General features: G+C 30.0%; 12 protein-coding genes and 1 pseudogene across 13 annotated transcripts, besides 1 other annotated feature; 7 read left to right on the top strand and 6 right to left on the bottom strand.

The window, feature by feature from the left end:
* Nucleotides 1-2: 2 nt before the first annotated feature.
* TVAGG3_0305390 (cyclin-dependent kinase inhibitor 2C-related family) lies at nucleotides 3-2,553 on the bottom strand (the record flags this gene model as incomplete). Its single annotated transcript, XM_001325308.1, has 1 exon — nucleotides 197-1,399. One exon carries the CDS (start codon nucleotides 1,397-1,399, stop codon nucleotides 197-199), a length of 1,203 nt encoding a protein of 400 aa, XP_001325343.1.
* Nucleotides 2,554-3,007: 454 nt separating this feature from the next.
* Nucleotides 3,008-4,234, bottom strand: TVAGG3_0305380 (POZ domain family; the record flags this gene model as incomplete). The annotated part of the gene is made up of 1 exon (XM_001325307.1): nucleotides 3,008-4,234. The coding sequence occupies one exon, from the start codon at nucleotides 4,232-4,234 to the stop codon at nucleotides 3,008-3,010; it is 1,227 nt and encodes a 408-aa protein (XP_001325342.1).
* A 43-nt stretch (nucleotides 4,235-4,277) lies between these two features.
* TVAGG3_0305370 (uncharacterized protein) lies at nucleotides 4,278-4,866 on the top strand (the record flags this gene model as incomplete). The annotated part of the gene is made up of 1 exon (XM_001325306.1): nucleotides 4,292-4,702. One exon carries the CDS (start codon nucleotides 4,292-4,294, stop codon nucleotides 4,700-4,702), a length of 411 nt encoding a protein of 136 aa, XP_001325341.1.
* A 984-nt stretch (nucleotides 4,867-5,850) lies between these two features.
* TVAGG3_0305360 (ankyrin repeat domain-containing protein 61 family) lies at nucleotides 5,851-6,482 on the top strand (the record flags this gene model as incomplete). The annotated part of the gene is made up of 1 exon (XM_001325305.1): nucleotides 5,865-6,350. The coding sequence occupies one exon, from the start codon at nucleotides 5,865-5,867 to the stop codon at nucleotides 6,348-6,350; it is 486 nt and encodes a 161-aa protein (XP_001325340.1).
* Nucleotides 6,483-6,552: 70 nt separating this feature from the next.
* TVAGG3_0305350 (uncharacterized protein) lies at nucleotides 6,553-6,979 on the top strand (the record flags this gene model as incomplete). The annotated part of the gene is made up of 1 exon (XM_001325304.1): nucleotides 6,572-6,937. The coding sequence occupies one exon, from the start codon at nucleotides 6,572-6,574 to the stop codon at nucleotides 6,935-6,937; it is 366 nt and encodes a 121-aa protein (XP_001325339.1).
* A 652-nt stretch (nucleotides 6,980-7,631) lies between these two features.
* TVAGG3_0305340 (uncharacterized protein) lies at nucleotides 7,632-8,675 on the top strand (the record flags this gene model as incomplete). Its single annotated transcript, XM_001325303.1, has 1 exon — nucleotides 7,632-8,675. The coding sequence occupies one exon, from the start codon at nucleotides 7,632-7,634 to the stop codon at nucleotides 8,673-8,675; it is 1,044 nt and encodes a 347-aa protein (XP_001325338.1).
* Nucleotides 8,676-8,941: 266 nt separating this feature from the next.
* TVAGG3_0305330 (uncharacterized protein) lies at nucleotides 8,942-9,160 on the bottom strand (the record flags this gene model as incomplete). The annotated part of the gene is made up of 1 exon (XM_001325302.1): nucleotides 8,942-9,160. The coding sequence occupies one exon, from the start codon at nucleotides 9,158-9,160 to the stop codon at nucleotides 8,942-8,944; it is 219 nt and encodes a 72-aa protein (XP_001325337.1).
* Nucleotides 9,161-9,226: 66 nt separating this feature from the next.
* TVAGG3_0305320 (apolipoprotein family) lies at nucleotides 9,227-10,009 on the bottom strand (the record flags this gene model as incomplete). The annotated part of the gene is made up of 1 exon (XM_001325301.1): nucleotides 9,227-10,009. The coding sequence occupies one exon, from the start codon at nucleotides 10,007-10,009 to the stop codon at nucleotides 9,227-9,229; it is 783 nt and encodes a 260-aa protein (XP_001325336.1).
* Nucleotides 10,010-10,638: 629 nt separating this feature from the next.
* TVAGG3_0305310 (ankyrin repeat domain-containing protein 49 family) lies at nucleotides 10,639-12,189 on the top strand (the record flags this gene model as incomplete). The annotated part of the gene is made up of 1 exon (XM_001325300.2): nucleotides 10,657-12,108. One exon carries the CDS (start codon nucleotides 10,657-10,659, stop codon nucleotides 12,106-12,108), a length of 1,452 nt encoding a protein of 483 aa, XP_001325335.1.
* A 648-nt stretch (nucleotides 12,190-12,837) lies between these two features.
* On the top strand, nucleotides 12,838-13,206 carry TVAGG3_0305300 (spectrin binding; the record flags this gene model as incomplete). The annotated part of the gene is made up of 1 exon (XM_001325299.1): nucleotides 12,838-13,206. The coding sequence occupies one exon, from the start codon at nucleotides 12,838-12,840 to the stop codon at nucleotides 13,204-13,206; it is 369 nt and encodes a 122-aa protein (XP_001325334.1).
* A 64-nt stretch (nucleotides 13,207-13,270) lies between these two features.
* Nucleotides 13,271-14,534, top strand: TVAGG3_0305290 (spectrin binding; the record flags this gene model as incomplete). The annotated part of the gene is made up of 1 exon (XM_001325298.2): nucleotides 13,271-14,299. The coding sequence occupies one exon, from the start codon at nucleotides 13,271-13,273 to the stop codon at nucleotides 14,297-14,299; it is 1,029 nt and encodes a 342-aa protein (XP_001325333.1).
* A 632-nt stretch (nucleotides 14,535-15,166) lies between these two features.
* On the bottom strand, nucleotides 15,167-16,400 carry TVAGG3_0305280 (UV excision repair protein RAD23 family; the record flags this gene model as incomplete). Its single annotated transcript, XM_001325297.1, has 1 exon — nucleotides 15,405-16,400. One exon carries the CDS (start codon nucleotides 16,398-16,400, stop codon nucleotides 15,405-15,407), a length of 996 nt encoding a protein of 331 aa, XP_001325332.1.
* A 1,414-nt stretch (nucleotides 16,401-17,814) lies between these two features.
* Nucleotides 17,815-27,013: part of a mobile genetic element that runs on past the window's edge.
* Nucleotides 25,918-26,658, bottom strand: TVAGG3_0305260 (annotated as a pseudogene). Its single transcript has one exon. A coding segment is annotated over exon 1 (741 nt).

Below are 27,013 nucleotides of genomic sequence, written 5' to 3'. Positions count from 1 at the left end.
AGAATACTTGGTTTGAATAATAAATAAATAAAAATATCATGGTAAAGATGGAACCATATCCCAATTAGAGATGATGATTAAATTTGTATGTTTCAAATTTTGATGGGGAAAAAATTTACATAATTAATTAATAGAAGTTTAAAAATTTAAATTGGAATATAGTACTGTTAGAAAGATTCTCGAACAAACCTGGTTTTCAATAACCCCATGATATGTAATGTTTAAGAAATTTTATCATTTTTTGGCAGTGATGTCTTTGAGCTATGATAAGAGGAGTAAAGCCATAACAATCACTGGCATTGATATCTGCTTCATATACAATTAGAGTTTTTGCTAAATCGACATTATTTTCCAATGCGGCAATATGAAGTGGTGTTTTTCCTTCTCTATTCTTGGCATTTACATCAGCTCCATTGTTAAGAAGAATATATGTAACATGACCTCTATATCTCTCTGCTGCGATATGAAGAGGAGTGTTTCCATTTTTATCTCTGGCATTTATTTTTGCTCCATTTGAAATGAGAGATTGCACATTTGATGCAAAACAGTTATCTGTTGCAAGATGGAGAGCTGTTTCTCCTTGATAATCTTCTGAATTGACATCAACGCCATGTGAAATAAGGAATTCTATTTCTTTTTCTCTATTACCAAATCTCATCAATTTATGAAGAATAGTATTTCCATGCCAATATTTAACAGTGAAATCAACCCCAAGCGAATAAAGAAATTCAATCATTTCAATATGTGCTGCAATATGAAATACAGGAAATCCTGATTCATTTCGAGCATTATAATCTGCTCCAGATGAAATGAGAAGCTTTGCTATTTCAACATTATTGCTACATATAGCTAAAAAAAGAGGAGTTTGATCTCTATCATTTATTGAATTGATATCTGCTCCATGTTTAATGAGAAGATTTGCTACTTCTGTCATTTTAAATTGAACAGCTAAATGAAGAGGAGAATTTCCAGTATGATCTTTTTCATTGACATTCGCCCCAAGCGAAATAAGTAACTTTGCTAATTCATCATGACGACAATTCATTGCAGAAAGAAGAGGTGAACTTGAATTAATATCTGCTCCATGAGATAAAAGAATATCTACGATGTCTTTTGAACCTTTTTGGCAGGCAACACTTAGTGCTGTTAGTCCTTCATTATCGTTTGCATTAATATCAATTCCTTGTGATATAAGTAATTCTGCAATCTCTTTATTTTTAAAATATGTTGCGATGTGAAGAGCCGTTTTTCCATATATTTTTGCATTGACATCTGCTCCATGAGATATAAGCAGCTCTATCATTTCTTTCCTGCCATTTGCTGCAATATGGAGAGCTGTAGAATCACTGTTATCCTTTGCATTGATATCAGCTCCATGAGTAATAAGGGATTCTGCCATTTTTATATTATTGCAAATTGTTACAATGTGTAGTGCTGTTTTTTATTGCAATCCTTTGCATTGATATCTGCTCCGTGTGAAATAAGAATCTCTGCAATTTCTATTGAATTTGTTTCTGCAGCAATATGAAGAGCTGTTTTTCTGCGTTCATCAATTGAATTGACATCAATACCATGTGAAATGAAATATTCACAAAGGGATGGAAAATTGAATGCTGGGCAAATAACAAAGGTTTTCTTGATATCATTTGAATAATATAAATTAAGCAAATATGCTTGAATATTATGAATTTGAATGCATCCATTTAGATCAATTGAATGTTGTGTTCTTTTATCAAGTAATCCACCAAATCAATGTTGTGTGAAAGAATTGCGAATTCCATTGATTTTACCGACATACGTTTGTAGTCCATACTATAGCAACGTGACAATTTCATCAAGCATTTTTTAATAATATCAGTGTTTCCACCCAAAAATGAAAAGTATAAAGTATTTTCGGATGGTTCTTGGTAATATTTTGATATTATATACTTAAAACATTTAATTGCACCATAATAAGAAGAAATTTCAAGATAGGTAATTTTATCTTCCGTTGGAAAGAAAAAGTTTACGAACTTTGGTATTTCTTTATCTTTAATTAATGAAATCAATGATTTTACATCATCGTTCATTATAGTTCTGCATATCGGGTCTTGTTCGATACTTTCAATTGAATAATTTAATCGATCAAGAAAATCTAATTTAATCTGATGAAATTCTTCAAAAGTCACGGACTTTGGAAAAGATGGATGTAATCTATAAATTTTGGAATTGAATTTTTCGGGTGTATCAAAAATAATTCCATATTCTTTATAAGCAAAGTAAATGAAAATAAGTGTGATGTTTTTGAACTCTGTTGGATGAAATTCTTCATAAATCTTTTTAAATAAAATCTAATATGACTTAAAGTAACGATTATTGCAAATCCCCGCTTGTGATAACATTGTAAGAATCTGAGAAGGTGTGTATAGCTTTGTTTTAATCAATATGAACTTGATATCTTTGTATATCCTTTCGATTTCTTCATCTGTGCGTGCGTTTAATTTGTATATCGCATTGATGGTTTCATAATAATCTTTAGTCAGTTCCTTAATGTCTTCAAAATTTATATCATTCATCTGCTTGATTCAATCAAAAAAATAAACAATTTTTTTTCGCACAGATTTCTGTCTTACTTTTTCAACAAAATATATGTATATATAGTGGCTTTCTTTTAATCTTCAAATGTTATTCCAGTTTGAATATTAATTTTTTGTTTCCTGTATCTCGGATATATAGTTTTGATTTTGTTCGATCAAATATATCAGAAATAAGCTGTAGTCCATGTAGAAAAGTATTTACATATCAATACATTTTTTTAAGTTTATCAGATGACAAGAATCAATAGAATAAAAATTAACTGCATCATGTGTGGTTCAATGTCTATGTTTTCAAATATGGAAATCCTTAATTGGAAATTTTAAAATTGATATAATAGGGTTAAGAATCATTTTATTTTAATGTATAGGAATTGTTCAATAAAAATAAAGTATTTCAAACAAAAAATAGAAATTTTTAATATAAAAAAAAATTACAAATGCTTAACTTTTCCGAATAATTCGAATCCAGCAATAGCAAATACTTTGTTACGTTGGTTATATGTCTTAAGCTGCTCAAGTTTGATTGATGTGTAGAAATTCTTATTTTCAGTTACATCAAACACTTCTTCGTGGCCATCCTGGCACAGACATGTCTGGTCGTCCCTGCTATCAATTATTTCCCAGTCAGAATCGCCTTCCCTTCCGTATAAAACCCAAGATGAAGGAGAAACTTTATTACTAGCTCCGTACCAGCTTTTAATAGCGTATTTGGTCACATTGATGCCATAGCTATTAAATTTGAACTGAATCCATTCATTCGGACCACCTTTGCTGCAATAATATTTTTTACTCGGAGAAGAAGGATCTTCTTTCTCAAGAAGTACTGTAGGATCATATCCTTCTTTGTAGGATGATGAACATGTGACTTCTGGTGTCTGGAAAAGATGAATTATGCCTTCTAATAATTTTCCTGGAATTGGTGAATAAATTGAGAAGTTATCGACCCTGCAATTTGATGTCAGTGTTCTCTTGAGCAATGTGTCTTTAACTTTGTTGATATTAAAGCCTTTCGTGTTGAGTAAAGTGTTGATTTGTTCAATTGTGCAGATTGAGAACGGATATAAGCTCAGGAGTCTGTCATTTGGATTATCGATGATATTGGTAGTTGAATCTAGGTAATTTTTAAGTAAAGTTGGATCGATATCGTTATCAGGAGTACAATTCTGTAAAATGATGTCAAGAATGGAATGATCGATGTTTGATGGTAATTTATTGCTGCTCACCATTGAATTAAATGATAATGCAACAATTTTGGCAAAATATTCACAATCCATTTGATTTTGAAAAGATTCCTGGCATAAATTCAATGCATCTGTAGGATCCAATGGTTCTGTGAGCGAATCTCGGACAATTTCAAATAAATCTGTGGATTGAAGTATGTTTGAAACAGAAAAAAGGAAAATTGCGTTGTAAGGTGAAGGATTTATCTTGTTTCCATTTAAGAAATTAATTACTTCGCCATAATCTCCATTTGGACCTTTTATTGAGCATTCAGTTGCTATTGGATCTTCGAAAAACAAATTAAATAATTTCTTTGAGTGAGTTGACGCGATAAGCGAATTGATCATGTATTTCTTATCATTGATAATTAGTGTAAAGTCATAATCGACATTCCCATTTGGCAAAAGGCTCTCTACGTTTAATGAATATTTCGTCATTAAAAATTCAAACAAACCTGTTCAATTTATTCGAACTGAGAAAAAAAAATTTAAAAAATGACTGAAACCACTGAAAACCAAGCTCAAAATGCTCCAGAAGATAATGTACAACAAACAGTTCCTATAGGTCTACCTGTTCAAGAATCAGAACCAATTCCAATTCAAGTAGAAAATTTGATAAATCCTGTTCCACCAGTAAATCCAGCGCCAGTTCCACAAACAGAAGTTCCAAAAGAAGAACCTGTTCAACAAGCTGCTAAAGCACCCACTCCTGCTTCTCCAGCTGCAATTGTTACGAGTATTTCAACTGGTGATCTTAATTTACAAGAAAATCACTTTGAACAAGATTTGGAAAATCAAATGGAGTTGATATCCGAGAGATTGCAAAAGATGGCTGATCGAATCGTGGTTTTACAGAAAAATGCTCAATTAGTTTCACAAAAATTAGATGTTATAGAATGCGTTTAATTGGGCATCGACTTTATGCATAACCCACTATGTTTCGGTGTATTACTTGTTTAAAATCAAACATTGTATTGTAAAATTTTGAAAAAATTATACTAGATCGCCTGAAAATGATCAGCATCCTAATTCATATAGTTTCGGGTATTAGCACTGTCATTAAATCACTACTTTCTAAATTTTATTATATTTTTTGTTTCTACAGATAATTATATTTCCAAATAAATAATGAGAAGCTGTTGGGTTTATATGTTTAATTATTTTGACTTATATTTACTTAATTCAGCCGATTATCTCATTTAAAATTCGATTGTTTGAACCAAAGAATCGTAGTAAGCAATTTTCTTCACACTATAGATAAAAAACTTTAAATAGATTATTCGAACAAAAAGAAATATTTGTCAAATTAATTCAATCGAGTATTATATTAGAGGATATTTAATCCAAAACTCTTTTATATGATAAGATAGAACATTTCCAAAAATGAGAAGGAATGACAATGGAGTATTCAATCCATTAATTCTATTTAAAAAAAATCATATCTTGATAGGCTATAATTCGCAAATAACGATCTTCACCAACATACGCAAATCTTCCATCTGCAAGCTTTACTTTTCCTGATTCTTTATTTAAGATACTTTTGTTCCAACCATTTTTAATGAAATCCTTCTATTAAAACCAGATCGCTTTTCATCTGTAAGTTTCCAACTCTTTAGTTGCCTTACTGAGGAAGCTGCTCTTTTCTCTAATAAATAGAAGAGCAACAAGAACATTTGTTTCAAATTGTCAAAAATGCCACAATTTATCTCAATTTCTGTTTAATATAAAAAGATAGTCCTATGAATGATCTAATCGATTAATTTTCGAATAAATAAGATAAATAGAATCAACTGTATCCAAATATGGATGATAAGATACTTTTGGACTCCAAACCACATTCAACGCATATATACTTGACAAATTTTTAATGAGATACCTCAAAATTGAAAATTTTCCAAGTAGCAGTATGCAATTGGTGAATTAAACTAGTTTACGGGCCTTTTAACCAACGTTTATATACCAAATGCCACATATATTCTACTTTACTTGAATTCATAACTTTTGTGAAGTGACAAAAATAATTTTAAAAAACCATCAAAAAATTGAATAGTGGAATTTTTTTAATACAATGCCCATTATCCAATGGAAGCAAGCATTCGAGAATTTGGCGAAACAAAATAAGAATTGTAATCGATCAGTCACTGTTTTCATTAACAATAATGAATTTACTTCAACAATTTTCTTTCTTTCCGCAATTAGCAATAAAGTTGAAAATAGTTTATACCTTGATGATAACCCCGATAATTTTAGCTTCAATTGTTGCATCAAAGATCAGAAAACATATGAAATTCTTGGCGAATTATTTAATGGGAAATTGATGAACAAGGATTTGTCAGATAGCATTATTATAGACTTGTTTGAATTTGCCATTGCTATCGAATGCCCAGACTTAATTGAATTTTACCATGAAAGTTTCGAACTTTCTAAATATTCATTGGATAACTTCACTAAGAACGTTATTTATTTCAAATACTATGATGTAAAAGATGAATTTATTACATTCGTTTCACAAAATATCAATAATATCGGAATAACAAATTTAGTAACTATTTAGGATATGATTTCGCAGAAATGATAATTAAATCATGTCTTAAGCAATCAATAGATTGCAATGAATTTATTGCATCATTAATCGAAAGTAATCCATCCTATTTCAGCTTGATTCTTTTAATCGATTATTCAAAATTAATCTTTGCCACAAAAATCAGAATTTTAAATTGCTATTTTAATTGTGAGAGCAAAAATGATTTTATTAATGAATCAATTACTAAATATATGGTCTCACTACTTCCAACAGTTGGAACTGAGCATCAAAATGCAAAGCAAGAAATAGATAAATTGAGAAATAATGAAGAACTCTCAAAACAAGAAAACAACAAACTTAAAAGAGAATTAGAAGAATCTAAACAAAAAATAAATCAATTGATAAAAGATGCAGAAATCTCAAAACAAGTAATAAATAAATTGAAAAAAGATGCAGAAATCTCAAAACAAGAAACAGAACCACTAAAACAAGAAAACAATAAATTGACAAAGATAATAGATAATTCAAATCAGATCCGATCAAATAATAGTTCTGATTCTCCAAAATTCAGAGTTTTCACTCGCGTTGAAAACACCAACTTATTAAACCAACCATGATGTCTAAATCTATAGTTATGAATATATATATTCATTAATAAATGCCAAATTTATAATCAACGATTCAATAAAATTTAGAAATGTGAGAATATGAATCATTGGTTAGCTCCAGATAATGAGGAAATTACAAAATCGAAAGAAAATAAGAAATTGAGGAATTGGAGTGAGTTATTGTGTAGGATTGAATAATTGAAATTGTGATAAAAGATCAAATTCGATATCAGCGATGAACAGGTATTGAGAAATTCGAAGATAAATAATTATTTTTGAGTGTTTGAATAATAGATATCTTTCCAAATATACTAATTGCTTCAGGAAGTTTATCATTACTCTCGTTAAAATTATGGAAAATTATAATTATTCAATAAGTCTGCTAGACATTTCTAGAAGTCTATCATAGCTCTCGTAAAAACATTATAAAAGTAATGTGCATAATTAAACACCATGTTTATAATAGAGGGATATGTTTATTTGATTCTCTTTAAGTCACGTCACTTCTTCTACAAAGAAATCATGACTCTGATACTTAATTGTGCATACTATTACGCTCCTATTTAAAAGTATTCTGACCATATTTGAATATCTACAGTCAAATCTGTATGCATACAAAATCAGTACGATATGGACAAATCACGCCAGTAAAACATCGAGAAAAGGCGACCTAAATTTTTTTGAAAGACGTTTATTTTGTAAAATGACTTTTGCACTGCACTATGAACAAATCAATTCTAGCTTTCAAACGAGAAGAACTGAGATGCTAGATGTTATGACAAATGCATTTCCGAGTTTAGCAGATGTTCATAGAAGAAAATGGAGAGTTCTTCAATTAAAAAATGCAATATCAGATATTAAGGAAACAATTGCAGCATGTAACATGCAAATTGATAAAGAAAGAGCTCTGTTGGATGAATATCATTCAGAAAATACTCGACTTTCGGCCCAAGAAATCAAACTCACCGAAGACGTAAAATTATTAGAAGGTGTTACAGGAATGGAAGCAATTTTACCTAGTGATGGTGATGCACAGCTTTTGACAGAAATAAAATCTATCTCAGATCAATTTCGTGATAATTCATCCGATTTTTATTTTGAATTAGGTAGTATCAATCAAGAGCTTAAATTTGATGAATCAATACGAAAAGAATCCAAAATGATGGTTTCGACATTACAAGATTTTATCGATGTAACATTTGATACTAGAGCCAATGATGCGAACTTATCAAGAAAAATTGATGATTTATCAATCCATGCTGAAGAATTAAAGCACAAAGTTGAAGATGAACATGCTCGTTTCAATAGAAAATTCAAAAATGCAAAAAAAGCAGCTCAGGATGAGTACGATCAAAAGCAAGATGTTTTGATAGAAAAACTCGATGGTCTTAAGAAAGAATATCAAGAAATTAAAAAGAATTCAAAAGATATCCAAACAGATTTAAACAAACAGATATATGTTTATGAAGCACGCCAGAAAGCGTTAAGTAAAAGATTCAAGAATAAGAGCTCATACAACGACGCCTTGAAAGAAAACTTAAGAAGGCGTGCAATGACTCTAGAATTCGACCTTGATAGACTAGAAAATAGACTTCGCATGATCAAGACTTATCCTACTACTGCTGATCAGAGTTTAATTAATTATAGTTTAGTTATAGGTGATAAATCAATTTTGATTAGAGAAGCTATTGCTCATATGAGAGAAGAAATATCTCAACTAAATAGTATGGTCCGCAATAGCAACTAGGAAACGAAAATTCAATTTTGTAAATTAAGAATAAAACTGTTTGTAATTATTAAGTTAATTAGCGTGGTTGAATCAAATAGTGTTTTGTTAAGCTATTGGAATTCATGGATTTTGGAATGAAATATAAAATATTCGGAAAATTAATTGAAACCTTAGAATTATTGTATAAAAATTTGGATGTAGTTTTGTGTGTGATAGAATTATCATATTTGCAACGTTTTCTGTTGATAAAAAATAAAATATTATTGTTAATAAACTTAAGAAGTCTATTCTGGAGCAGGAATATAGGATTGTAGCATTTTCTGTCGTTCTCTGAGTATCGAAATGTATTCTGCATCTGCAGAATTTCCTTCTGGATTTTGATCTTCGTTTCCAAAAAGCAAAATTGATTGGAAGAACTTTGGTTTCATTAATTGTTTCAACAAGTCATCTTCCATTTGGGCTTTTGATGCTTTTAATCTTTGCTCAATAAAAACATCTTCCATCAAATTTTGGAAAAAAAAATAATGAAATGAAAGTTTTTCATAAATAATAAACATAAACAAAACAATTTATAAAGGCTTAATAATCTTAGAAGTTTTGGCCATTTTCATTTGTGGAGGATGTTTCACGTTCCACAATGCATCTTTATCTTGAGCAAGCTGATATTGTTGCTTCAAGCTTTGTAATTTTGATTTATATGGGGTGAGTTCTGCAGTTATAAACTTATGAAATTCATCTAATTGTTGCTGAGCCAATTTCTTGGCTTCTTCGAGTTCTTTTTGTTGTTTACCCTTTAAATCTTCTAATTCTTCTGATGCGCACTGAGAAAGCTGGTTTTCATGTTGTTCTTTTATTGAATCAATATGAGTTTTCAAATTCTCCATTAAATCTGTTTCTTTGCCAAGCTGAGAGTGTTTGAATATCTTGTAGTCGGTTTTGGCAAACTCTATTTCTAATTTTAAGAATTGTAATTCATCTTTTTGGAATTGGATCTTTTCTGCTTCTAAAAGTAGTCCATCGAGCATTGTTAGATAATTTTTAAGCTGATCATTACTAATTTGTTTGGAATATGACTTAACATATGCTGTAACATCTTTAATCAACTGAGGATCTTCGGAAGTAAAGCTTTTGTCGTTTATAATATCTTTTGCTATTATATCAGGATCTATAGTATATTCCGATTTCGGTGTTGCTTTTAGCTCTTCAATTAATTCCAAAAATTCTCGATTATTATTAGTATTTTCGGGCTGAGCAATCTGAACTTTCTCTTTTCTTTGTTTACACTTGCGAGGAGCGTTCTTGGATTGTATCATTGGAGGTCGAGGAGCATAAAAATCCTCTTCTTCATCCATTTTTTATTTTTCCAACGCACCAAATTTTATGCTCTTGTTTTTAAAACACTTTGAATCTTGTATTGCGTAGCAGTATCTATTGGCTAGGAAAAAATACTGTTTGTTATTGAGTAAGTCATATTTGAATGAATGAAGAATCCAAATCATATGGCATACGATGCTATTTTGAAGTTATGAATTTGCAAGTTTCATATATGCGAAAGTAAAATTTATGATGGGAGTATCCGATTTCATTAGCACCTTCATTATTTCGACATATCTGCCACAGTAATTTATCAGCTTAAACAAGAGTTTCATGTATTATATTCCTAAGTTTGTGAGTCTCTCATTCAGATATTTCTAACCATAAAGAGATTTTAATTGATTTATTTAATTTAATTACTCCAAGTCACATGATCACGTTCAACTTTATGCTTATTAGTTTGAATGGAAATTATATGAAAGAGAATTTGATTCATATTTAAAAGATATAAATTTGAGGATTTACAAAACTAGTAAATCTGCGGACATATTCCCATTGAATATGATAGTCACATCACAAGCATTATATATCAGCAATAAAACAGCGTGTTGATGTTCTTACAAAAAAAAGCAGTTATAGCGCTGACGTTACATAACGGTTTACACTTTGCAATTCGGATATTTAAATGAGTACTCAACAAAGTCAGCTCCCGAAAGTGCCTTATGTGTTTTGGTGGAACGAGAAACGCTACACTGTTGATGCAGAACTCTTCAAGAAGCTTTCAAACAAATTCGCTCGAGATTTAGAAGATGAAGACAAGCAAAATCAACAAACAATCACAGATGTCATGGACGAAGACACATTTAAAGCATTCTTAGCTGCTTGCCAGTTCCAGCATTACGATATTACAAAGAAAAACGCGCATGATTTATTGAAACTTGCCAGGAAATGGGAAGTTCCTTCTCTTTACGAATATGTTGATGAGTATATTAAGAAGAATGAAATACAAGAGGATAGAAAGAATTATCTTAATATTTTAGTCGAAAAGGTTAAAACAGATTCAGATACAAAGGAAGATTGGACAAATGTAGCATTCGATATTAACAGATACATGAATGAGGAGCCATTTAAGACACTTCCACCCGAAGTTATCTATCAAATTCTCGCAATTGCCGATCGAAAATATCTTGATCAGCAAATTTTCAATGATTTCGTTTTAGACTTATTCAAGACAAATCCTACAAACGCAGTACCTCTTATGCTTCGTCTTGACTTTTCTCTTCTTACAGATGACCAAATTGCCTCAATATTCGAGACAAAGAACGTTCATCAGATGAATATTAACTTCTTTACAGCTGCTTCGTTATCAGCAGTTACAAATAAGGCCAGACTTCAGCTTCAAAATGAAGAAATCAGACAAAAAATTAATTTAGACGTTTTTCGCGTAAAGAATATGATCCATCAGAACAGCCTTACAGAAGATATCCAATCGGACTATTCCAAGGAGGTCTCAGAGATCAGAGAGACCATTTCCAAGCAAAAACAGCAAATCGAACAATTATCAAGAGATTTCGATATCCACAACGACCGCATGAAAAAGATCGAGCATAAGATTACATCCTCAAGAACGCCATGCGATAGAACAGTTCTAGCTACGATTCAGAATAATGTTCGCGATTACGTCGACAAGACAACTACAGAAGTAAACAAGCAGCTGGAGAAGCACTTCCAGAAGATGAATGGCTTCTACAACTCCGTTCCAAAGCAAACGGACGATTATTTCAGAGAACAGACGATGAATGGTGACAATGAGCACTTTAAGTCACAGTTCCTGCTTAACTCGACCATGGAGCGCAACCACCAGGTCAATGCCGCTATAGATAAAATGAAAGAACAAATGACAGACGTAAAGGCCATGCTTTGTGCCAAAGTTGTACGTGATAAATTACGCTATGATGAATTCTTACGTAAGAATCTTTCAAAGAAGTTTAATATTTTCGATGTAGAACCTTCAATTTGGGGAATCAGATCTAACCAGGTCAAGGATCAATATGAACGCCTTCAAAAGATGGAAGCTCAGCTTGATGCTGTTTGCCCAACTAGACAAGGCGATAAAGCTAGTTCAAAGAAGAAATAAATGAAAATATCTTTTTTTTTATTAAACCGTGACATTTTTATTAGAATAAATAATTGAGAGAAACTTTATATTAATTCAAAACACCTTCTCCAACTACAAAGTTTTGTTTGGGAAATCTTTCAAAATTGTTCCGCAGTAGATATATTCGATATAAGTCAATGGGACAATGAGGTATGACTAACTGGATACATGATTAAATTGAGAATTTTATTAGAATAAATGGATATTAAAATCTCATTTCGATGTTTAAGAAATTTGTGTATAGAAATTTCTTCTTGCTTTGAGCTAATACTCAAAAATGAGGGTAGAATTCCTTTTGAATCTAAAAAAAAATCGAGAATTAAACTCCCCTTCCTTCGTAAAGTCTCTTATTCGAATTTTTGATAGAGATTTACTCAATATTGAGGTAGAAAAACAATAGTGAGACTTTATGAAGGAAAATGGGTTTAAGCAATTTAATTATTACTTATAGAGAAGATATTTTTGGACAATGCTTAATTGAATGATAAGTATTCTCTATATATATTAAATATGGGAACAAACTTAGCTTCAATTGAATTAGATATTGTGAAAAATATTTTAGAATTAAGGAAGATTATTCTCCAAATGGTATCTTTACTTGTGAAGTCTGATAAAAATGCATTTTTGCTTTTAATGCCAAAAACAGCATTTGGTTGATGTTCAAAGGAGAAATTTATGTAAAATTACGACATCTAAAATTTTTTGTTGATGTCAGAGGAAGAAATTACCCAAGCTCAGTATAACCAAGTGATGGAGTTTTTTACAGTATATAGTGATATCTACAATGCTTTGTACAGGCTGAAAACAAATGACGAAGAAGAATTAAACTCAATTTACAAAAAAGTCAAACAAAATCTTATTGATTCTTTTAAAAATTCGCCTGGTGACATTATCAATGATATATCCAAACTTTCAATTTATAACAACCGCTTCATGAAGTCATATTTAGCGATTGCCAAACAAATTGTTGACGAATACCAACTTAATCAGGTCAACGAAATCAGCAGAGTTTTTAATTACCTTTTCTACAAAGAATACAGTATAGTATTGAATGAAAACGATGCAAAAAATTTTTAACGATTTTGAAGATTCTCATTATTCATCTGATATTCACGAGCAAAAAACACTTCACAGATCTATTATGGATGATGACAAAATTGCATTGGTAACTTTTACAGAAGGAGAAGGATTTGATAAAAATCAAAAATTAAAAAGTGAATTATATCCATATTCAGAAAGTGGTATTTCGTTACTTGAATTATGTTGTTATCATGGATCTGTTGATTGTTTTAAGTTTTTAAGAACGAAATTTCAATCAGAAATCACTCCAAATTGTCTTAGATATTCGTTTTTGGGTGGAAATCAAGAAATTATAAATGAATGCTTGAAAGTACAAAAACCAGATGATGAATGCATGGAATATGCAATTATTTCACACAATATTGATTTTGTTACATTTTTGAAGAATGAACACAACATCAAAATTAATTTAAAATTGTGCTGTAAACACAACAATCTTCAATCATTTTTAGTTTATTTGGATCAAACAAATAATAATAACACAGGTTTTGTTTATTCTCCGAATTTCCTTCTTTCATTACTTTTAGAATATCATATTTTAAATGGTGCAGATGTCAATGAAAAAGACGAAGATGAATGGACCCTTCTTCATCATGCAGCCCGTGATAATAGCAAAGAATTTGCAGAAATTCTTATTTCAAATGGTGCAGATATCAATGCTAAAACTGAAGATGGATTTACCCCTCTTCATTATGCAGCCAGAGAAAATAGGAAAGAAATTGCAGAAATTCTTATTTCAAATGGTGCAGATATCAATGATAAAGACAAAGATGGATGGACACCTCTTCATTGTGCAGCCAAATATAATAGCAAAGAAATTGCAGAAATTCTTATTTCAAATGATGCAGATATCAATGCTAAAGACTATCATGGATGGACTTCTCTTCATTGTGCAGCCAGATATAATAGCAAAGAAACTGCAGAAATTCTTATTTCAAATGATGCAGATATCAATGCTAAAGACTATCAATTATGGACCTCTTTTCATTATGCAGCCATGCATAATTGTAAAAAACTGCAGAAATTCTCATTTCGAATGGCGCAGATATCAATGCTAAAGACAAAGATGGATGGACCCTTCTTCATCTAGCAGCTATACATGATTGTAAAGAAACTGCAGAAATTCTTATTTCAAATGGTGCAGATATCAATGCTAACGCTGAAGATGAAGATGGATGTACCCCTCTTCATCTTGCAGTCCAACATAATAGCCAACAAACTGCAAAAATCCTTAAAATGAAATGCATGTCCAACTCTTTAAACTTAAATGTCCGACCAAAAAAGTGGTAATTATCTGGCTATTGAAAAATAAATAAGAAACTTAATTTTCTCAACTCCTTTTTTCTGTGAATAATCTCATCTGATAGTTGCAGTATGACAATCCATTGAAAAACTTATAGTTATAGTTAATATTCACTAACAAAATTTATCAATATTCCTGTGAAATTAAATATTAATTTTATATTTTAATAATAAAAAATTAATAAATAAATCATTTACGATTAATATCTTGGTCATTTCTCTTGAATTCGTTGCCATCAACATCAGCATCTGCCTTTTCTTCTATCTTATTGTCATTCATTTCGTGCTCTGCGACAATATTCTAAGTAATTTTCACCTTTCCTTTCTGCAAATAAACAGCCCACTTTTTGTTGTTGGCGAACTTTGTTTGAGTGATTGAGCCAGAACTTTTACCATACCAGAAAATTCCAAATCCATTATCATTCACTCTGCATATGGTCATCTGTATTTCACCTCATGCGGTTAAGTTAAAATATAATTTCAACAATTTCAAATTTCTGATAACTGGATTTAATCACTCTAATTTAGAGTTTTGGGATTAATTACAAAGTAATTTTTAAAAATGGTTTGAATTAAACAAACAAAATAAAAACTTTATACTCTAATTTATATAAATAATTATTTTTTTGGAAAACTAAATTTTGATCAATAAAATAAAGATGATTCGCTTGGAAATGCGACAGCTAATAATTTTGCACGTATTGATCATAGAATAAAACAACTAATTTGTGGAAATTGGCAAAATTCAAAAATATTTGCGCGAACAGGCCATTTTCGCTTCAAATAGTTTTAAAATGTACCTGTAAATAAAATGGTTTTCTTCTAGATTAAACAATTATTCCGCTAAAATTAAAAATAAATAATTTCAGAAAAGTATCTAAATAATAATAGAATCACATTCTATGCATAAAGTTAGCACGTAGATACCTTCTTGCAACGACTTCATCGTTGTTTGTTGAGCGATATACTTTAATTGTCACAGAAAGAGGAGCTCCAACGGACAAAAGTCTTTGTATAACAGGAACTTCATCGGGAGTCAAGTCCATAGCCTTTATAAGTGGCTCTGAGAAAACTTCGAGGTAAGGAGTCGTTTGTATACCATTAATTTCGTTTCTCTGGACTGTAAGGCCAAGCATTGTAAGCATAGGTGAAGGATTTTGTTGTATTGAGTCTAATAAATCGAGACTTTGTTCTTGGATTACATTTGTTAGAGCTTCCATTGTTCTTTCGTTGTTTTTAATGAACCCAATGTATAAATTCTCAACGTCTGGCTTGAACTTCCTTTTTTCGGCGATTTTGAATCCAGGTATGAAATTAACGTGATCTCTCGAAGAATGAGGTGTTCCTGGGGACAATCTGATCTTCTTCGCATTGCGCCTTCTGGCTGACCTCATTCTGCTCTCTTCTATGTGTCTCTCGAGAAGGAGTCGTGGTTGGCTCACTCTTCGATTTAGTATGATGTTTAACGCTTCGTTTTGATTACCTGCTGCAATCCTTAACGCTTGTTCAGCATTATCAGGTGAAAAGCCCATCGCAGTAATATTTTCTAATGCCTTTGAGAATCTTTCTTGTTTTGTAATATCAATTTGATTGGATTTGTTAGGGTCTGATGATTCTAGATTTTGAGGATCAACGGACGCTAATAATTTTATTTTCTTTGATTCTTGGGAAATTGTGTGCAATATGATAGTTTTTTGCTCTTTATATCCTATTTGATTAAGTGGTTGATCCAAGTTAGTCAGTTTATTTGAAGAAAAAATTAAAACGGATTCTGAAGCTTCTCTATTAAGTAATTCGCACGCTTTTTGTAGTAGATCATTTACAGTGCACTGCTCATCCAATTCGATGACAGCTTCATCGTTTGAAATAGTTCTAATGCGGTATTTCATTAAAATTACTTCAAAAAATTGAAATAATACAATATAACTCTTTTTTTGAGCCAAGACAATCCTTTCAATTCGATTGAATTTGACCATACAAAATATATGAAATAGCCATGATATGAGTATTTATGAACAAGTCTTTTTACAATTTTTTTGGAGAAAATGTGGAATTTTTTTATCATCACTCGGTATTATTTTTTGATCTGAAATTTTAAATTTAAGCAGTAACTAAAGAATATGTATTAGCGATAAGGTTAATAAATGATAAATTTTATTTAACTAACAAGTAGTAGGATATGACGGGTTTTGTGACTTTTTTTGTAAACGTAAGAATTCATACAATATCGAGCGATTTTGTATCATTTTTTTAACATATGAAGTAAAAAATGTATGATTCTTACGGTTTTTATTCTTACGTTTTTGAATAAATCAAGATTTAAAAAATTTTCAAAATTGTAAGACATTTACACTCAGCCCATACATAATGAAATAAAAAATAATTTTTAAAAAAAAATAAATCATTAAAAAAATTAACATTAATTTTAAAATAATATATTTCATCTTTTATAAAAGAAGCTATATATAGATGATGTCAGATATTCCGCGATTAATTAAACATTGTTTAAATCCTGAATGGAATCAATGGAGTAGTAGTAGATATGACGGGTTTTGTGACTTTTTTTGTTACATCTATATATAGACGATGCATTAAAATATATTTATTTATAAATTAACATTAATTTTAAAATAATTTATTTTTTTATCTTTTATAAAAGAAGCTATATATAGATGATGTCAGATATTCCGCGATTAATTAAACATTGTTTAAATCCTGAATGGGTTAAACTTCAATTTAAAAATGAAGATTGTGAATTATTAAATGAATATGAAAGCCAAAATAAGCTAATGAGGTATAAATATAATGATAAAGAATATTTAATTTCATGGAATCAATGGAGTCATAATCAAAGACCTCATAAACGAGAAGAAGAAATTGAAAATAATGAAATGGAAATCATTGATGACATTAAAGAGGATGGAATTCCTAAATTTTGTAGAAAAACCTTTAGAACTAAGTTAGGAGCATATAAACGTAGAGTATTAAATCCTGAATATCTTAAACATCAATTTAAAAAGGAAGACTGTGAATTATTAAACGCTAATGAATATGAAAATGCTAAATCAAAACTGAGATATAAATATATTGGAAGTGATGAAAGGTGTAAAGATAAAGATAAAGTTTATTCAGTTTCATATAATAACTGGCACACGTTAGGGATAAGAAAACATTTAGGAGATTATGGGAAATGTTCTGAATTCTTTAAATCTAGTATGTACGAGAGAGTAAAAGAAATTAGAAATATTTATTTTCATGAATGAAAGATTCACTACCATAATGAAATAAATAAAATTTTTTTTAAAAAATAAACTTTAAAAATTCATGTCTTACGAAAAATTAAAACATAGTTATGTTTATTATTTTATTTTTTTATTTTGTATGAAATGAGCGTCAAAACTAACAACGTTAAAAAATTAGGATTCACAAACGAGGAAATAAAGGATATATTAGAGGAGGCGGGTTATGAAGTTAATAAATATTATTTAAGAAATTGTCAAAAATTTGCCGAGTTATTAAATGATTTAGATTATGATGGAAAAATGAATAAAGATGATGTTATAAATTTCTTATATCCCACATCTGAAGAAGAAAAACCTAAAGAACCTGATGTTTTCCCTGAATATTATGAAGAACGAATTAAAGATGATGAATATGATGAAATTGAAAGACTGGAAAAAATAAGAGATGAAATAGATGAAAAAATTAAGGAATTAAGAGAAGTTGAAAAATATAATGAAAATGAAGTAGAGGGTTTAATGAATATCCCAGCTTCAGAATCAGAAGTACAGAAATCTCATGAAGAAAGATATAAAAATTATGTCTCAGAATCAACACAAAATTTATTAGATGGTGAAATAGACGAAACACTTTCAGAAGAAGGTACTAAATTTATTCGTAAACATAAGTTACAATTTATTGATAATGAAGAATACCCTGTATCCTACTTTCACCCCTCTCGATTCTGAGAAATTCAAAAAAGCTCTTAAAAACGTGACATATGCAACAAATACGATTAAGAAAGAAGATCATGATATTTACACAAATTATTATTTAAATAAATGCACAGGTGTTGATAAAGTTTTTGATTTGTTAGATAAAATATCAAAAGAAACAATTGGACATATAAAATTTTATGCGATTGTGGTTTCATTATTGAAGATACCAATAATGTTTCATATGAAAGAACAGCACCGAAGGAAGATGAAGTGGAAAGGTCTATACCATTTGTTATTAAGAACATAAAAGATATGAAAACTTATAAACATTATATTTATTCATTTATTTCAGAAAAAATGGAAGCAACCCATAAAACATCATCTCATCATTTTATAGCTATTCATACATTCCTTTTCAAAGTTGTGAAATTAAATAAGACAGGAATTAGATTTAATGTATCAGGGTACGCATTCTTGAGTAAATTAAAATGTATTCGTCACGTCGCAGATGATAAAAATTTATGTGTTCTTAATTCATTTTATGGACTTTAACCCTGGACTCTCTGAGTCTCGGACTTTAAAAAAATAAACTTTATTTTTATTTATTTTTTTAATTTTTATTCTTACATAAATGAACAAAAATGGAACAGCAAAATGAATGATAATCAAATAAGAGCAGAAGGTAGAAGGTTATTTAAACGCTTCTATAACATTCCTGATGGTGTTAATCCTAAAACTCGTAGAAGTTATTTAAATGAAGCCATAGATGCATATGAAGGATTTGACATTTCATCAGAAAGTGAGAGATTAGCAGAATGTTAAATGTTAATATTGATTTCTATTATTGTGACCCTCAACCAGAAGACGTAGACATTAACAAGGTAGACTTTCCATTAGTGGAATCAATAATGATAGATCCAGAATTTGAAACAATAAATATTTTATTAACACAAGTCCATGTGGAAAACTTCACGCTGACAGAATAACAGACGTTGAAGCACTCACCGGCTATAGAGTTTGTCCCTTTTGCAAAGAAGAAGTATATTCTATCCGTGATGATCCAGAAAGGAAAAACCAAAGAAGATTTTTAAAACATTGTGAGAAATGTAAAGAAAATAATGGAAGATTAATTCAAGACGTTCAATTGCAAAACACACAACAACCATATGCACCACATATTACGAAACAGAAGATATATCAGTGGTTATTAGCTCATAATTTGCAGGAATATTATCAACCGACAAGATATTATATTACTTTTGACTTCGAAACATTAGAGACTAAAGAAGAATTACAACTTTCTGAGTGTGCAACTTTGAACGCTTACTTAAAACCATTCATGGTATCATCAACTGTCAAAATAAAGCCGCAAAGCGGCGAGGTCGTAGACCGTGATAAAACATTTACGAGGAATTTTTGCTTAACATCAAGTGATTCTTTTATTTCTGACTGGATTGAGTTTTTATTTTCAACCTGTTCATTAGTTGCTAAATCAAATATTGAACAATATGAAGAATTAATGAAGTCTCATACATTAAATGAAAAACAGAAGGAAGCATTTAAAGAACTTCTAGATGAGGAATTCAATAAAGTGAATATCATAGGTTTTAATTCGGGAAAGTTTGATTTAAATTTAATTCTTCGTGATTTAAACACTGCAAAATGGAAAATAAAATCAATGCTGGGTTCATCTTCACAATTTAAGCAAATCATTGTAAAGAAAACAAACGTTCCATATGAATTAAGATTTATTGACATCAGAAATTATATAGCGGGTGGAACATTAGACCAATTCACTCAGATTTCGGAAACAATAAATCACGTGTTAAATCCTTTTTCCCTTATCAATTCATCACGTGGGAAAATTACGAAGAAGAATTATATAAAGTGGAACCATTCACGAAAGATTCATTTTATTCAGCATTAACTCAAGAAACTATATCAGATAGTGATTATCAAATATATCTCAATGATGCTAAAAATTTTAAGAATAGATTAGAATATTTTATTCATTATTGCAATAAAGATGTTGAAATTATGATTGACCCAATTGATAAAATTATTGAAGAAACATTTGTTTATAAAATTGACATGCTTCATAATCTTTCTTTATCATCGAATGCATCAATGATTCGTTACGCTTTAGCATATAAAGACTTTAATCCTAATGAAAAATATCCTGAGGAAGAGATAGAATCAAGTTTTGAATTAACGAAAAAGTATTGGAAATATAAAATTGAATCATATAAGAAACAAGATGAAAAAGCAGAAAGAGATACTAAAAATAATGTTTCAATGGATGATTTTCAATACTATCACGATTTAATCCTTTCATCTAAATGTAAAATGTGTGGTAAAGCGTTTACATATGCAAATAAACCAACATTAGATAGAATCGATAATGAAAAACCACATACCAAAGAAAATTGTCAGTTAATGTGTTGTTATTGCAATGTCGTAAAATCAAATAAAGATGAAGATGTTCAACGTTTAAGAATCAATTTAAGAAATTATGCATTAAAAAATAATTTACCAATGACTTTAGATTCAGTTGAAGCTTATCACATTCTCCGTAATGGAATTACTGGTGGTCTATCAAATGTTCAACATCGTGTTAATCTTAAAGGAATCACGCACATTAATAAACTTTCATATAGTCCAGAAACTAAAACTGTATCAAATGAGGACACCACCAACATCATGACTCATTTCGTTGGAGTTGATTTAATTCATTATATCCTTCATCATTTTCATCTAATCCTCATGATTTCATTCAATATACTGACCATAAAATGTATATGCCGGGAAGATTGAATGGTGTTATCATTTGTGATACAGCAACAAAGAAAGCAAAAGCACTGGGAATTATTAGAAAGAAAAATACTTTATTCGTGGCTGAAGTAAAGGGTCACATTGATGAAAAATACATTAATGATTACATAAACTTTTTACCGATAATAAGAAACTTAGATATTATCACAGATGAAAAAACAATTGGCAGTTTTATGTATAATTACATGAAATCAAACAATCTACCAGTTGACCAGAAACAGAGAAAATTAACTCAGTTAGCATCAACACACAACCAATATCAACCATTTTCTTCTTATTATCTTTGGTATCTAATAGACAGATTTCATTTTATCATTGATGACATTCAATCAATTTTAACATTTACTAAAAACACTTGTTTTAATGAATTTGCGAACGAATTTATGAACGAAAGACAAAAGGCTGAATTAGAAGGAAATAAAGGAAAAAGTTTATTTTGCAAGATTTCACTTAATGGATCATATGGTTACGATGCAATGAATACACAAAATTACGCAAAGACTAAAATAATGAATGCACAGAAGGCACGCGTTGCATGTATGTCAAATAAGTTTAAAAACATAAGAGAAATAGGAGGATACGTATCAGTGATGCTTAAAGATAGATTTTATAGATGTGATACATGTTTACAAGAGGCATTCTTCACTTTAGATAATGCTAATACTGGTATTTGGTTTTCATTTATGATTTTATGTATAAATGTATGAATGTTAATCGTTTCATTTCATTGAAGGTGATACTGATTCATCTTATTGGGCAATCGCTGGCGATCCAATCTTCCTAACACTCAAGCATTTCAAGCAATTGTTACACGATAAACAATTTTATGATAAAAATTTACAAATTCGCACCTTTTGATTTCTTTCTGTTTTGATGAGAAATTTAAAATCCTAATTAAGAATAAAGCTGAAGAAAAAGCACATGAGAAGAAGTTATTGGGTTTAGCAATTGAGAAACAAGGTGATAACATGGTTGCTTTATGTAAAGTGTTATACATCATTCAACGGTTCAATTGATGGAAGTGATTTTAAAAAGATTGCACAAAAAAATGAAAGGTGTTAGTTTACGACAAAATAAACAATTAACACCTAAAAATTATTTGGATATAATAAATGATAAAGTGATATTTGATGATCAAAATATTAATTTACAACTTAAAAACGGGTCAATGACTCGCTTAACAATCGGTAAGACCGCATTAACAGGAGCACACACTAAGGCTGTATGTTGTGAAAATGGATGTTGTATGCCATTTATTTAATACAATGATTTATTTTAATGAAATACCACAGAAGAACAAAGAGGTGGGCACCCTTAAAACATTTATTTTATTTTTATATAAATGGATAACACAGATTTAAAAAATTTTAATTGATGATTTAGTATTTAATCAAAATTTTCTTGATTATTATTATGATTTAAAAGCATATCTCCAAAAATATAATAAAAATATAACGGTGATGATATGGATTATTATTATTCGTATTATAAAAATGAAATTTTGAAATATCATGATAAAATAATTTCTGAAATTAAAGACAAAATTAAAAATAATGAATATACAAAGGGAAAAACTAAATCACAACTTAAACAGTTGAAAGATTTCAAAAATAAAGTATTAACAGAAGAAGATATTGATGGATTATATAATTTATATAATCCCGAGCCACAAAAACCAAAGCCAAAATGGTAACAAAACACCCAGGTCCTTCAGACCATAAATGATGCACAAGCTTTAATTTATGATTCATTAGTTAAACCATATTCAGCCCGACTTTTAAATGAAGATCAACTTTTGGAATTCATCCTTCAACATAAACTCGAAGCGGGAAAGTATATCAAACCTTTATATACAGCATATTTAAAACAAATGAATAGAATACATCCAGAATTAATGAAAGGAGGAATGATTCCAAAATCAAAGCAGATAAAATTAAACCACTTACAACACCAAAACCTCCAACAGTAGTACCTCCTCCTTCAGTTAATCCTTCATCATTCACTTTATTATATCCATTTCAAACATTAAAGAAGCAAAAAGATTTTAAAAAGGATTTCAAAATATTAAATAAACCAATTGACCCAAAAATTCAACCATTAAAGGAAAAATTTAGTCGCCCTTCATTTGCACTATATCCATATTCATACGAAATTGATCATCTGGAATATTCAAAAGGAAACGTTACTTATTTATTTGCCATTAACATTAACACCAGATATTTATATTGCATTCCGGTGAAAGGGAAAACAGAACAGGAAACAAGAAGAGCTATACAATACTTACTAGATCATGAAAGAGTAGATAATATAAGGGGTGATGGTGATAAAGGATTTCAGGCAGCTATGGCTCATTATTTCCCACAAATTAATTTTTACTTTTCATCCTCTCCATATACGTTTCATAATAAAATAGTTGATGCGGTAATGAGAACTCTTAGAGATGCGTTAGGGGTTAACGGTCAGATATACTGGGATGGAAATCATGACTCCATCATACAGCAGTTAGTATATTATTACAATAATACATGGCATAGAACTATAAACATGAAACCAGTGGAAATGAAAAATGATATTTCAAAAGAATGGGAATATATTAGAAAGCAAATGGAAAAGTTAAATGATGTTAAACGTGAACAAATTAATTCAGGGCTCATGAATTTTAAACAAGGGAATAAAGTTTTAATTCATCTCGATTATGGAAAAACTGATAAATCAATGACAAAAAGAAGACGAAGATTTGACACAATAGCTGAATTTGTTAGATATATTAACGGCAATGCATTAGTTGAAGTTGACAAGAAATTAATAGAAATTCCGATTTATTTTATCACTCCATTATATTTAAATAATATTTAATTTTTTTATTTCGTAAGAAATGAGTGACAACAAAGCAGTCAAGAGTCCAGACAATGAATATAAAAAGAAACTAAACAGAATTAAATCAAAAATATGCTATTACAAAAAGAAGTCGCAATGCAGTGGGGTTGAAAATGATAAAGAAATAATCGAAAAATTAGAAACTTTCGTTCAATCCTTAAACTGAGTGAAGCAAAAATAAAAGAATTTAATAGAATAAATAAATTGATTGGAAGAGATGAATTTAATAAAGATGAATTTTTAAACTCAATCCAAATTTAATTTTTATTCCTCTTCGACAACTCTCTTTCCATCATTACTGCATAACCACATTTTCTCAATTTTAGTGGTTTGTTATTTTTAACATGTTCTTGCATCATTTTTATCATTTCCTCCCTTGTTATGATTCGTGGTAAATTTTGAGCTTGTGGGGTATTCATTTATGATAAAAATAAAAATTTGTTATCACTTATTTTATCGTTAATGTTTTTAGGTTATTCAATAATTAATTATTTTTGAATAACTGAAGGGGTCACCAGGTCACCAGGTGGTCACCAGGTAATTTAACTTCTCTGAAAAAATGTGACAACATGACATTTTGACAACATCACAGGAGGAAGGCAGTTATGACTTATTTTTGAATAACTGGGAAATAAATTTACGTCAAATATGCAATTTATAAAATCTTATGTCGACAGGCTACGTAGCACAGTGGTCTAAGGTGGTGTTATAGAGGGGTCAGGGTCTGTGGTTCGAACCGCGACGGCGCCGTATTTTCTTATTTTCTTTGTTTGTCTTGTTTGTCGTGAATAAAAAGTGTCATAAAAGTGCTCTATCTTCCACGGGAATAAATAAAAAATTTACTTTATTTCTTCTTTATTTCTTCTTTATTTCTTTGTTCCCGTGGAAGAAGGGTTTTGCTGTTTTTCTCAGCCGAAATCAATGATTTTTTCATTTTTGGAATCCTTAGCGAATGAGGAATCTTTTCTCTCGTGGAAGCTTTGAACAAAAATATAATTTAGGTGAAGAGGTGAGATCTCACCTGTTTTTTCACCTAATTTTTCACCCCAGTTTTTTCACAAGCGTTTCACATGAATTGTACGATGTATATTTGAAATCCTAAACAATTTCGTAGCTTCTATTTCTTCTGTCAGTATGTCAAAACATTTACGTTCATTCGGTAAGCCCAGACCTTTGGGTCAAGCACATTCATTGAACTCTATACCATGTGAATACAGTCATAAATGGCGGCATGTAATCTTTACTTTGTCCCGTTGTTTGTGTATATCCTGAAACGTGATGTGTATGGTTTCCTCCTCCCTCAGTGTTACTCCAGTAACAATCTATAGCAAACTTAACGTTGTCTTTAACATCATATCCTTTACCTTTTATCATTGCTGACCAATCCCAATATCTATGCTTATGCCAACCCGCTTGAGATGTACTTAAATCTATGTAGTGACTATGTGCAGGTAAATTTTCACCTGAAATCGTTTTACTTCCTCCTGTTTCCTTTGAAGAGTTTGCACAATACAAAAACCTGTCAACTATTTGTTCCCACGTACCGAAACCCAGAACTGTTGCTGGATTTGTTGAGTTCATTGACGTATAAATAGAGCCTATAGGATATAATGTTTGAAGAATTTCTGTCTTTAATGTTTGAAGCTCTTTTTTGTCTGCTTTCTTGTCATATAAATCTTGAGCAGTGAATTTAATATTATGTTCATCCTTCATGACATAAACATCTTTACATCTAATGTTTCTCATCGTCGTTATGTCGTCATCCGATGTTAAACCTTGTGGAAAGTTAGGAGGTTTACAATATAATACATCCCCACCAGTTTCTTCAACCGTTCCTTCAATACTTTCTATAGCAACAGTTGTAAAACTTGTATGTGTATGGTTCTTATCTGCCTTCTTCATTAACTCATTGTTAACATAAGTTTTATCTGCTTTAAGGTCTAAACATCCTGAAACCCATCCTGTATCGGCTTTAGTTTTTAAAATCTTTGATGTCCATTCATGATACCATTCAACCCTTTCTATAATTTCATTATCTTTTTCATTAACATATTCCTTATCTGCCTTCTTCATTAATGCACTAGCCACAAGTCCCTTATCTGCTTTCTTCTCTAACTCACTATCCACGTATTCCTTATCTGCTTTCTTCATTATGTCATTTAGGAAACCTTTTATGAATTCCTCATTTAAATTAAATCTTCCAATCTTCAAAACTTTAGGAAATGCATTTAATGCGTAATATCTCTGTTCTTCTGGTGGAATTGATGTTATATCATCCGTTATTCCTTTAATTTTTGAATTCATAAATAAAATTTCTTTTATATTTGATATCACTGCACCACCTTTGCAAACGAATTCGAAATGGTCATTTTTCAATACTATCTCCAAATCTCCATATTTCAACCTTTGCGTTTGTTCTGCCGTCTTTGAATTATATGCATATATGGCGTATGTAATGGTCTGTGCCTTAAGTTTTGTGTTGCTGTTGTTGTTTAATCATTTATTATGATTTAAAAATAAATATTTAATCCGTTATCTCATCAGCTATTTTTTCTATTTGAAATTGCCATAATATTTCATTCATGAATTCTAAATCACAATCAAATAGGTCGGTTATTCTAAATTTAATATTTGATAAATCTTTTGAATGAAGAATAAATGAATTCCCAGATAATTGAAACGGATATGATAAAGAAAATATGTTTAAGTTGATGGATAAAATGTTTTTATATTGAGTTAGGGTCTAATGTTTGATGTGAAAATCTCATTGGGGTATTAACTTTATCACATTTGATTAAAATGAAATTGGAACCAGTGTCAGAATACAAAACATCCCCAACATCTTTTTCAAAATT

The sequence above is a fragment of the Trichomonas vaginalis genome, chromosome V (assembly GCF_026262505.1).
Source record: "Trichomonas vaginalis G3 chromosome V, whole genome shotgun sequence".
NCBI lineage: Eukaryota > Parabasalia > Trichomonadida > Trichomonadidae > Trichomonas > Trichomonas vaginalis.
The sequence above is the reverse complement of the archived record's forward strand: the minus strand, read 5'-3'. Positions and strand labels throughout refer to the sequence as shown.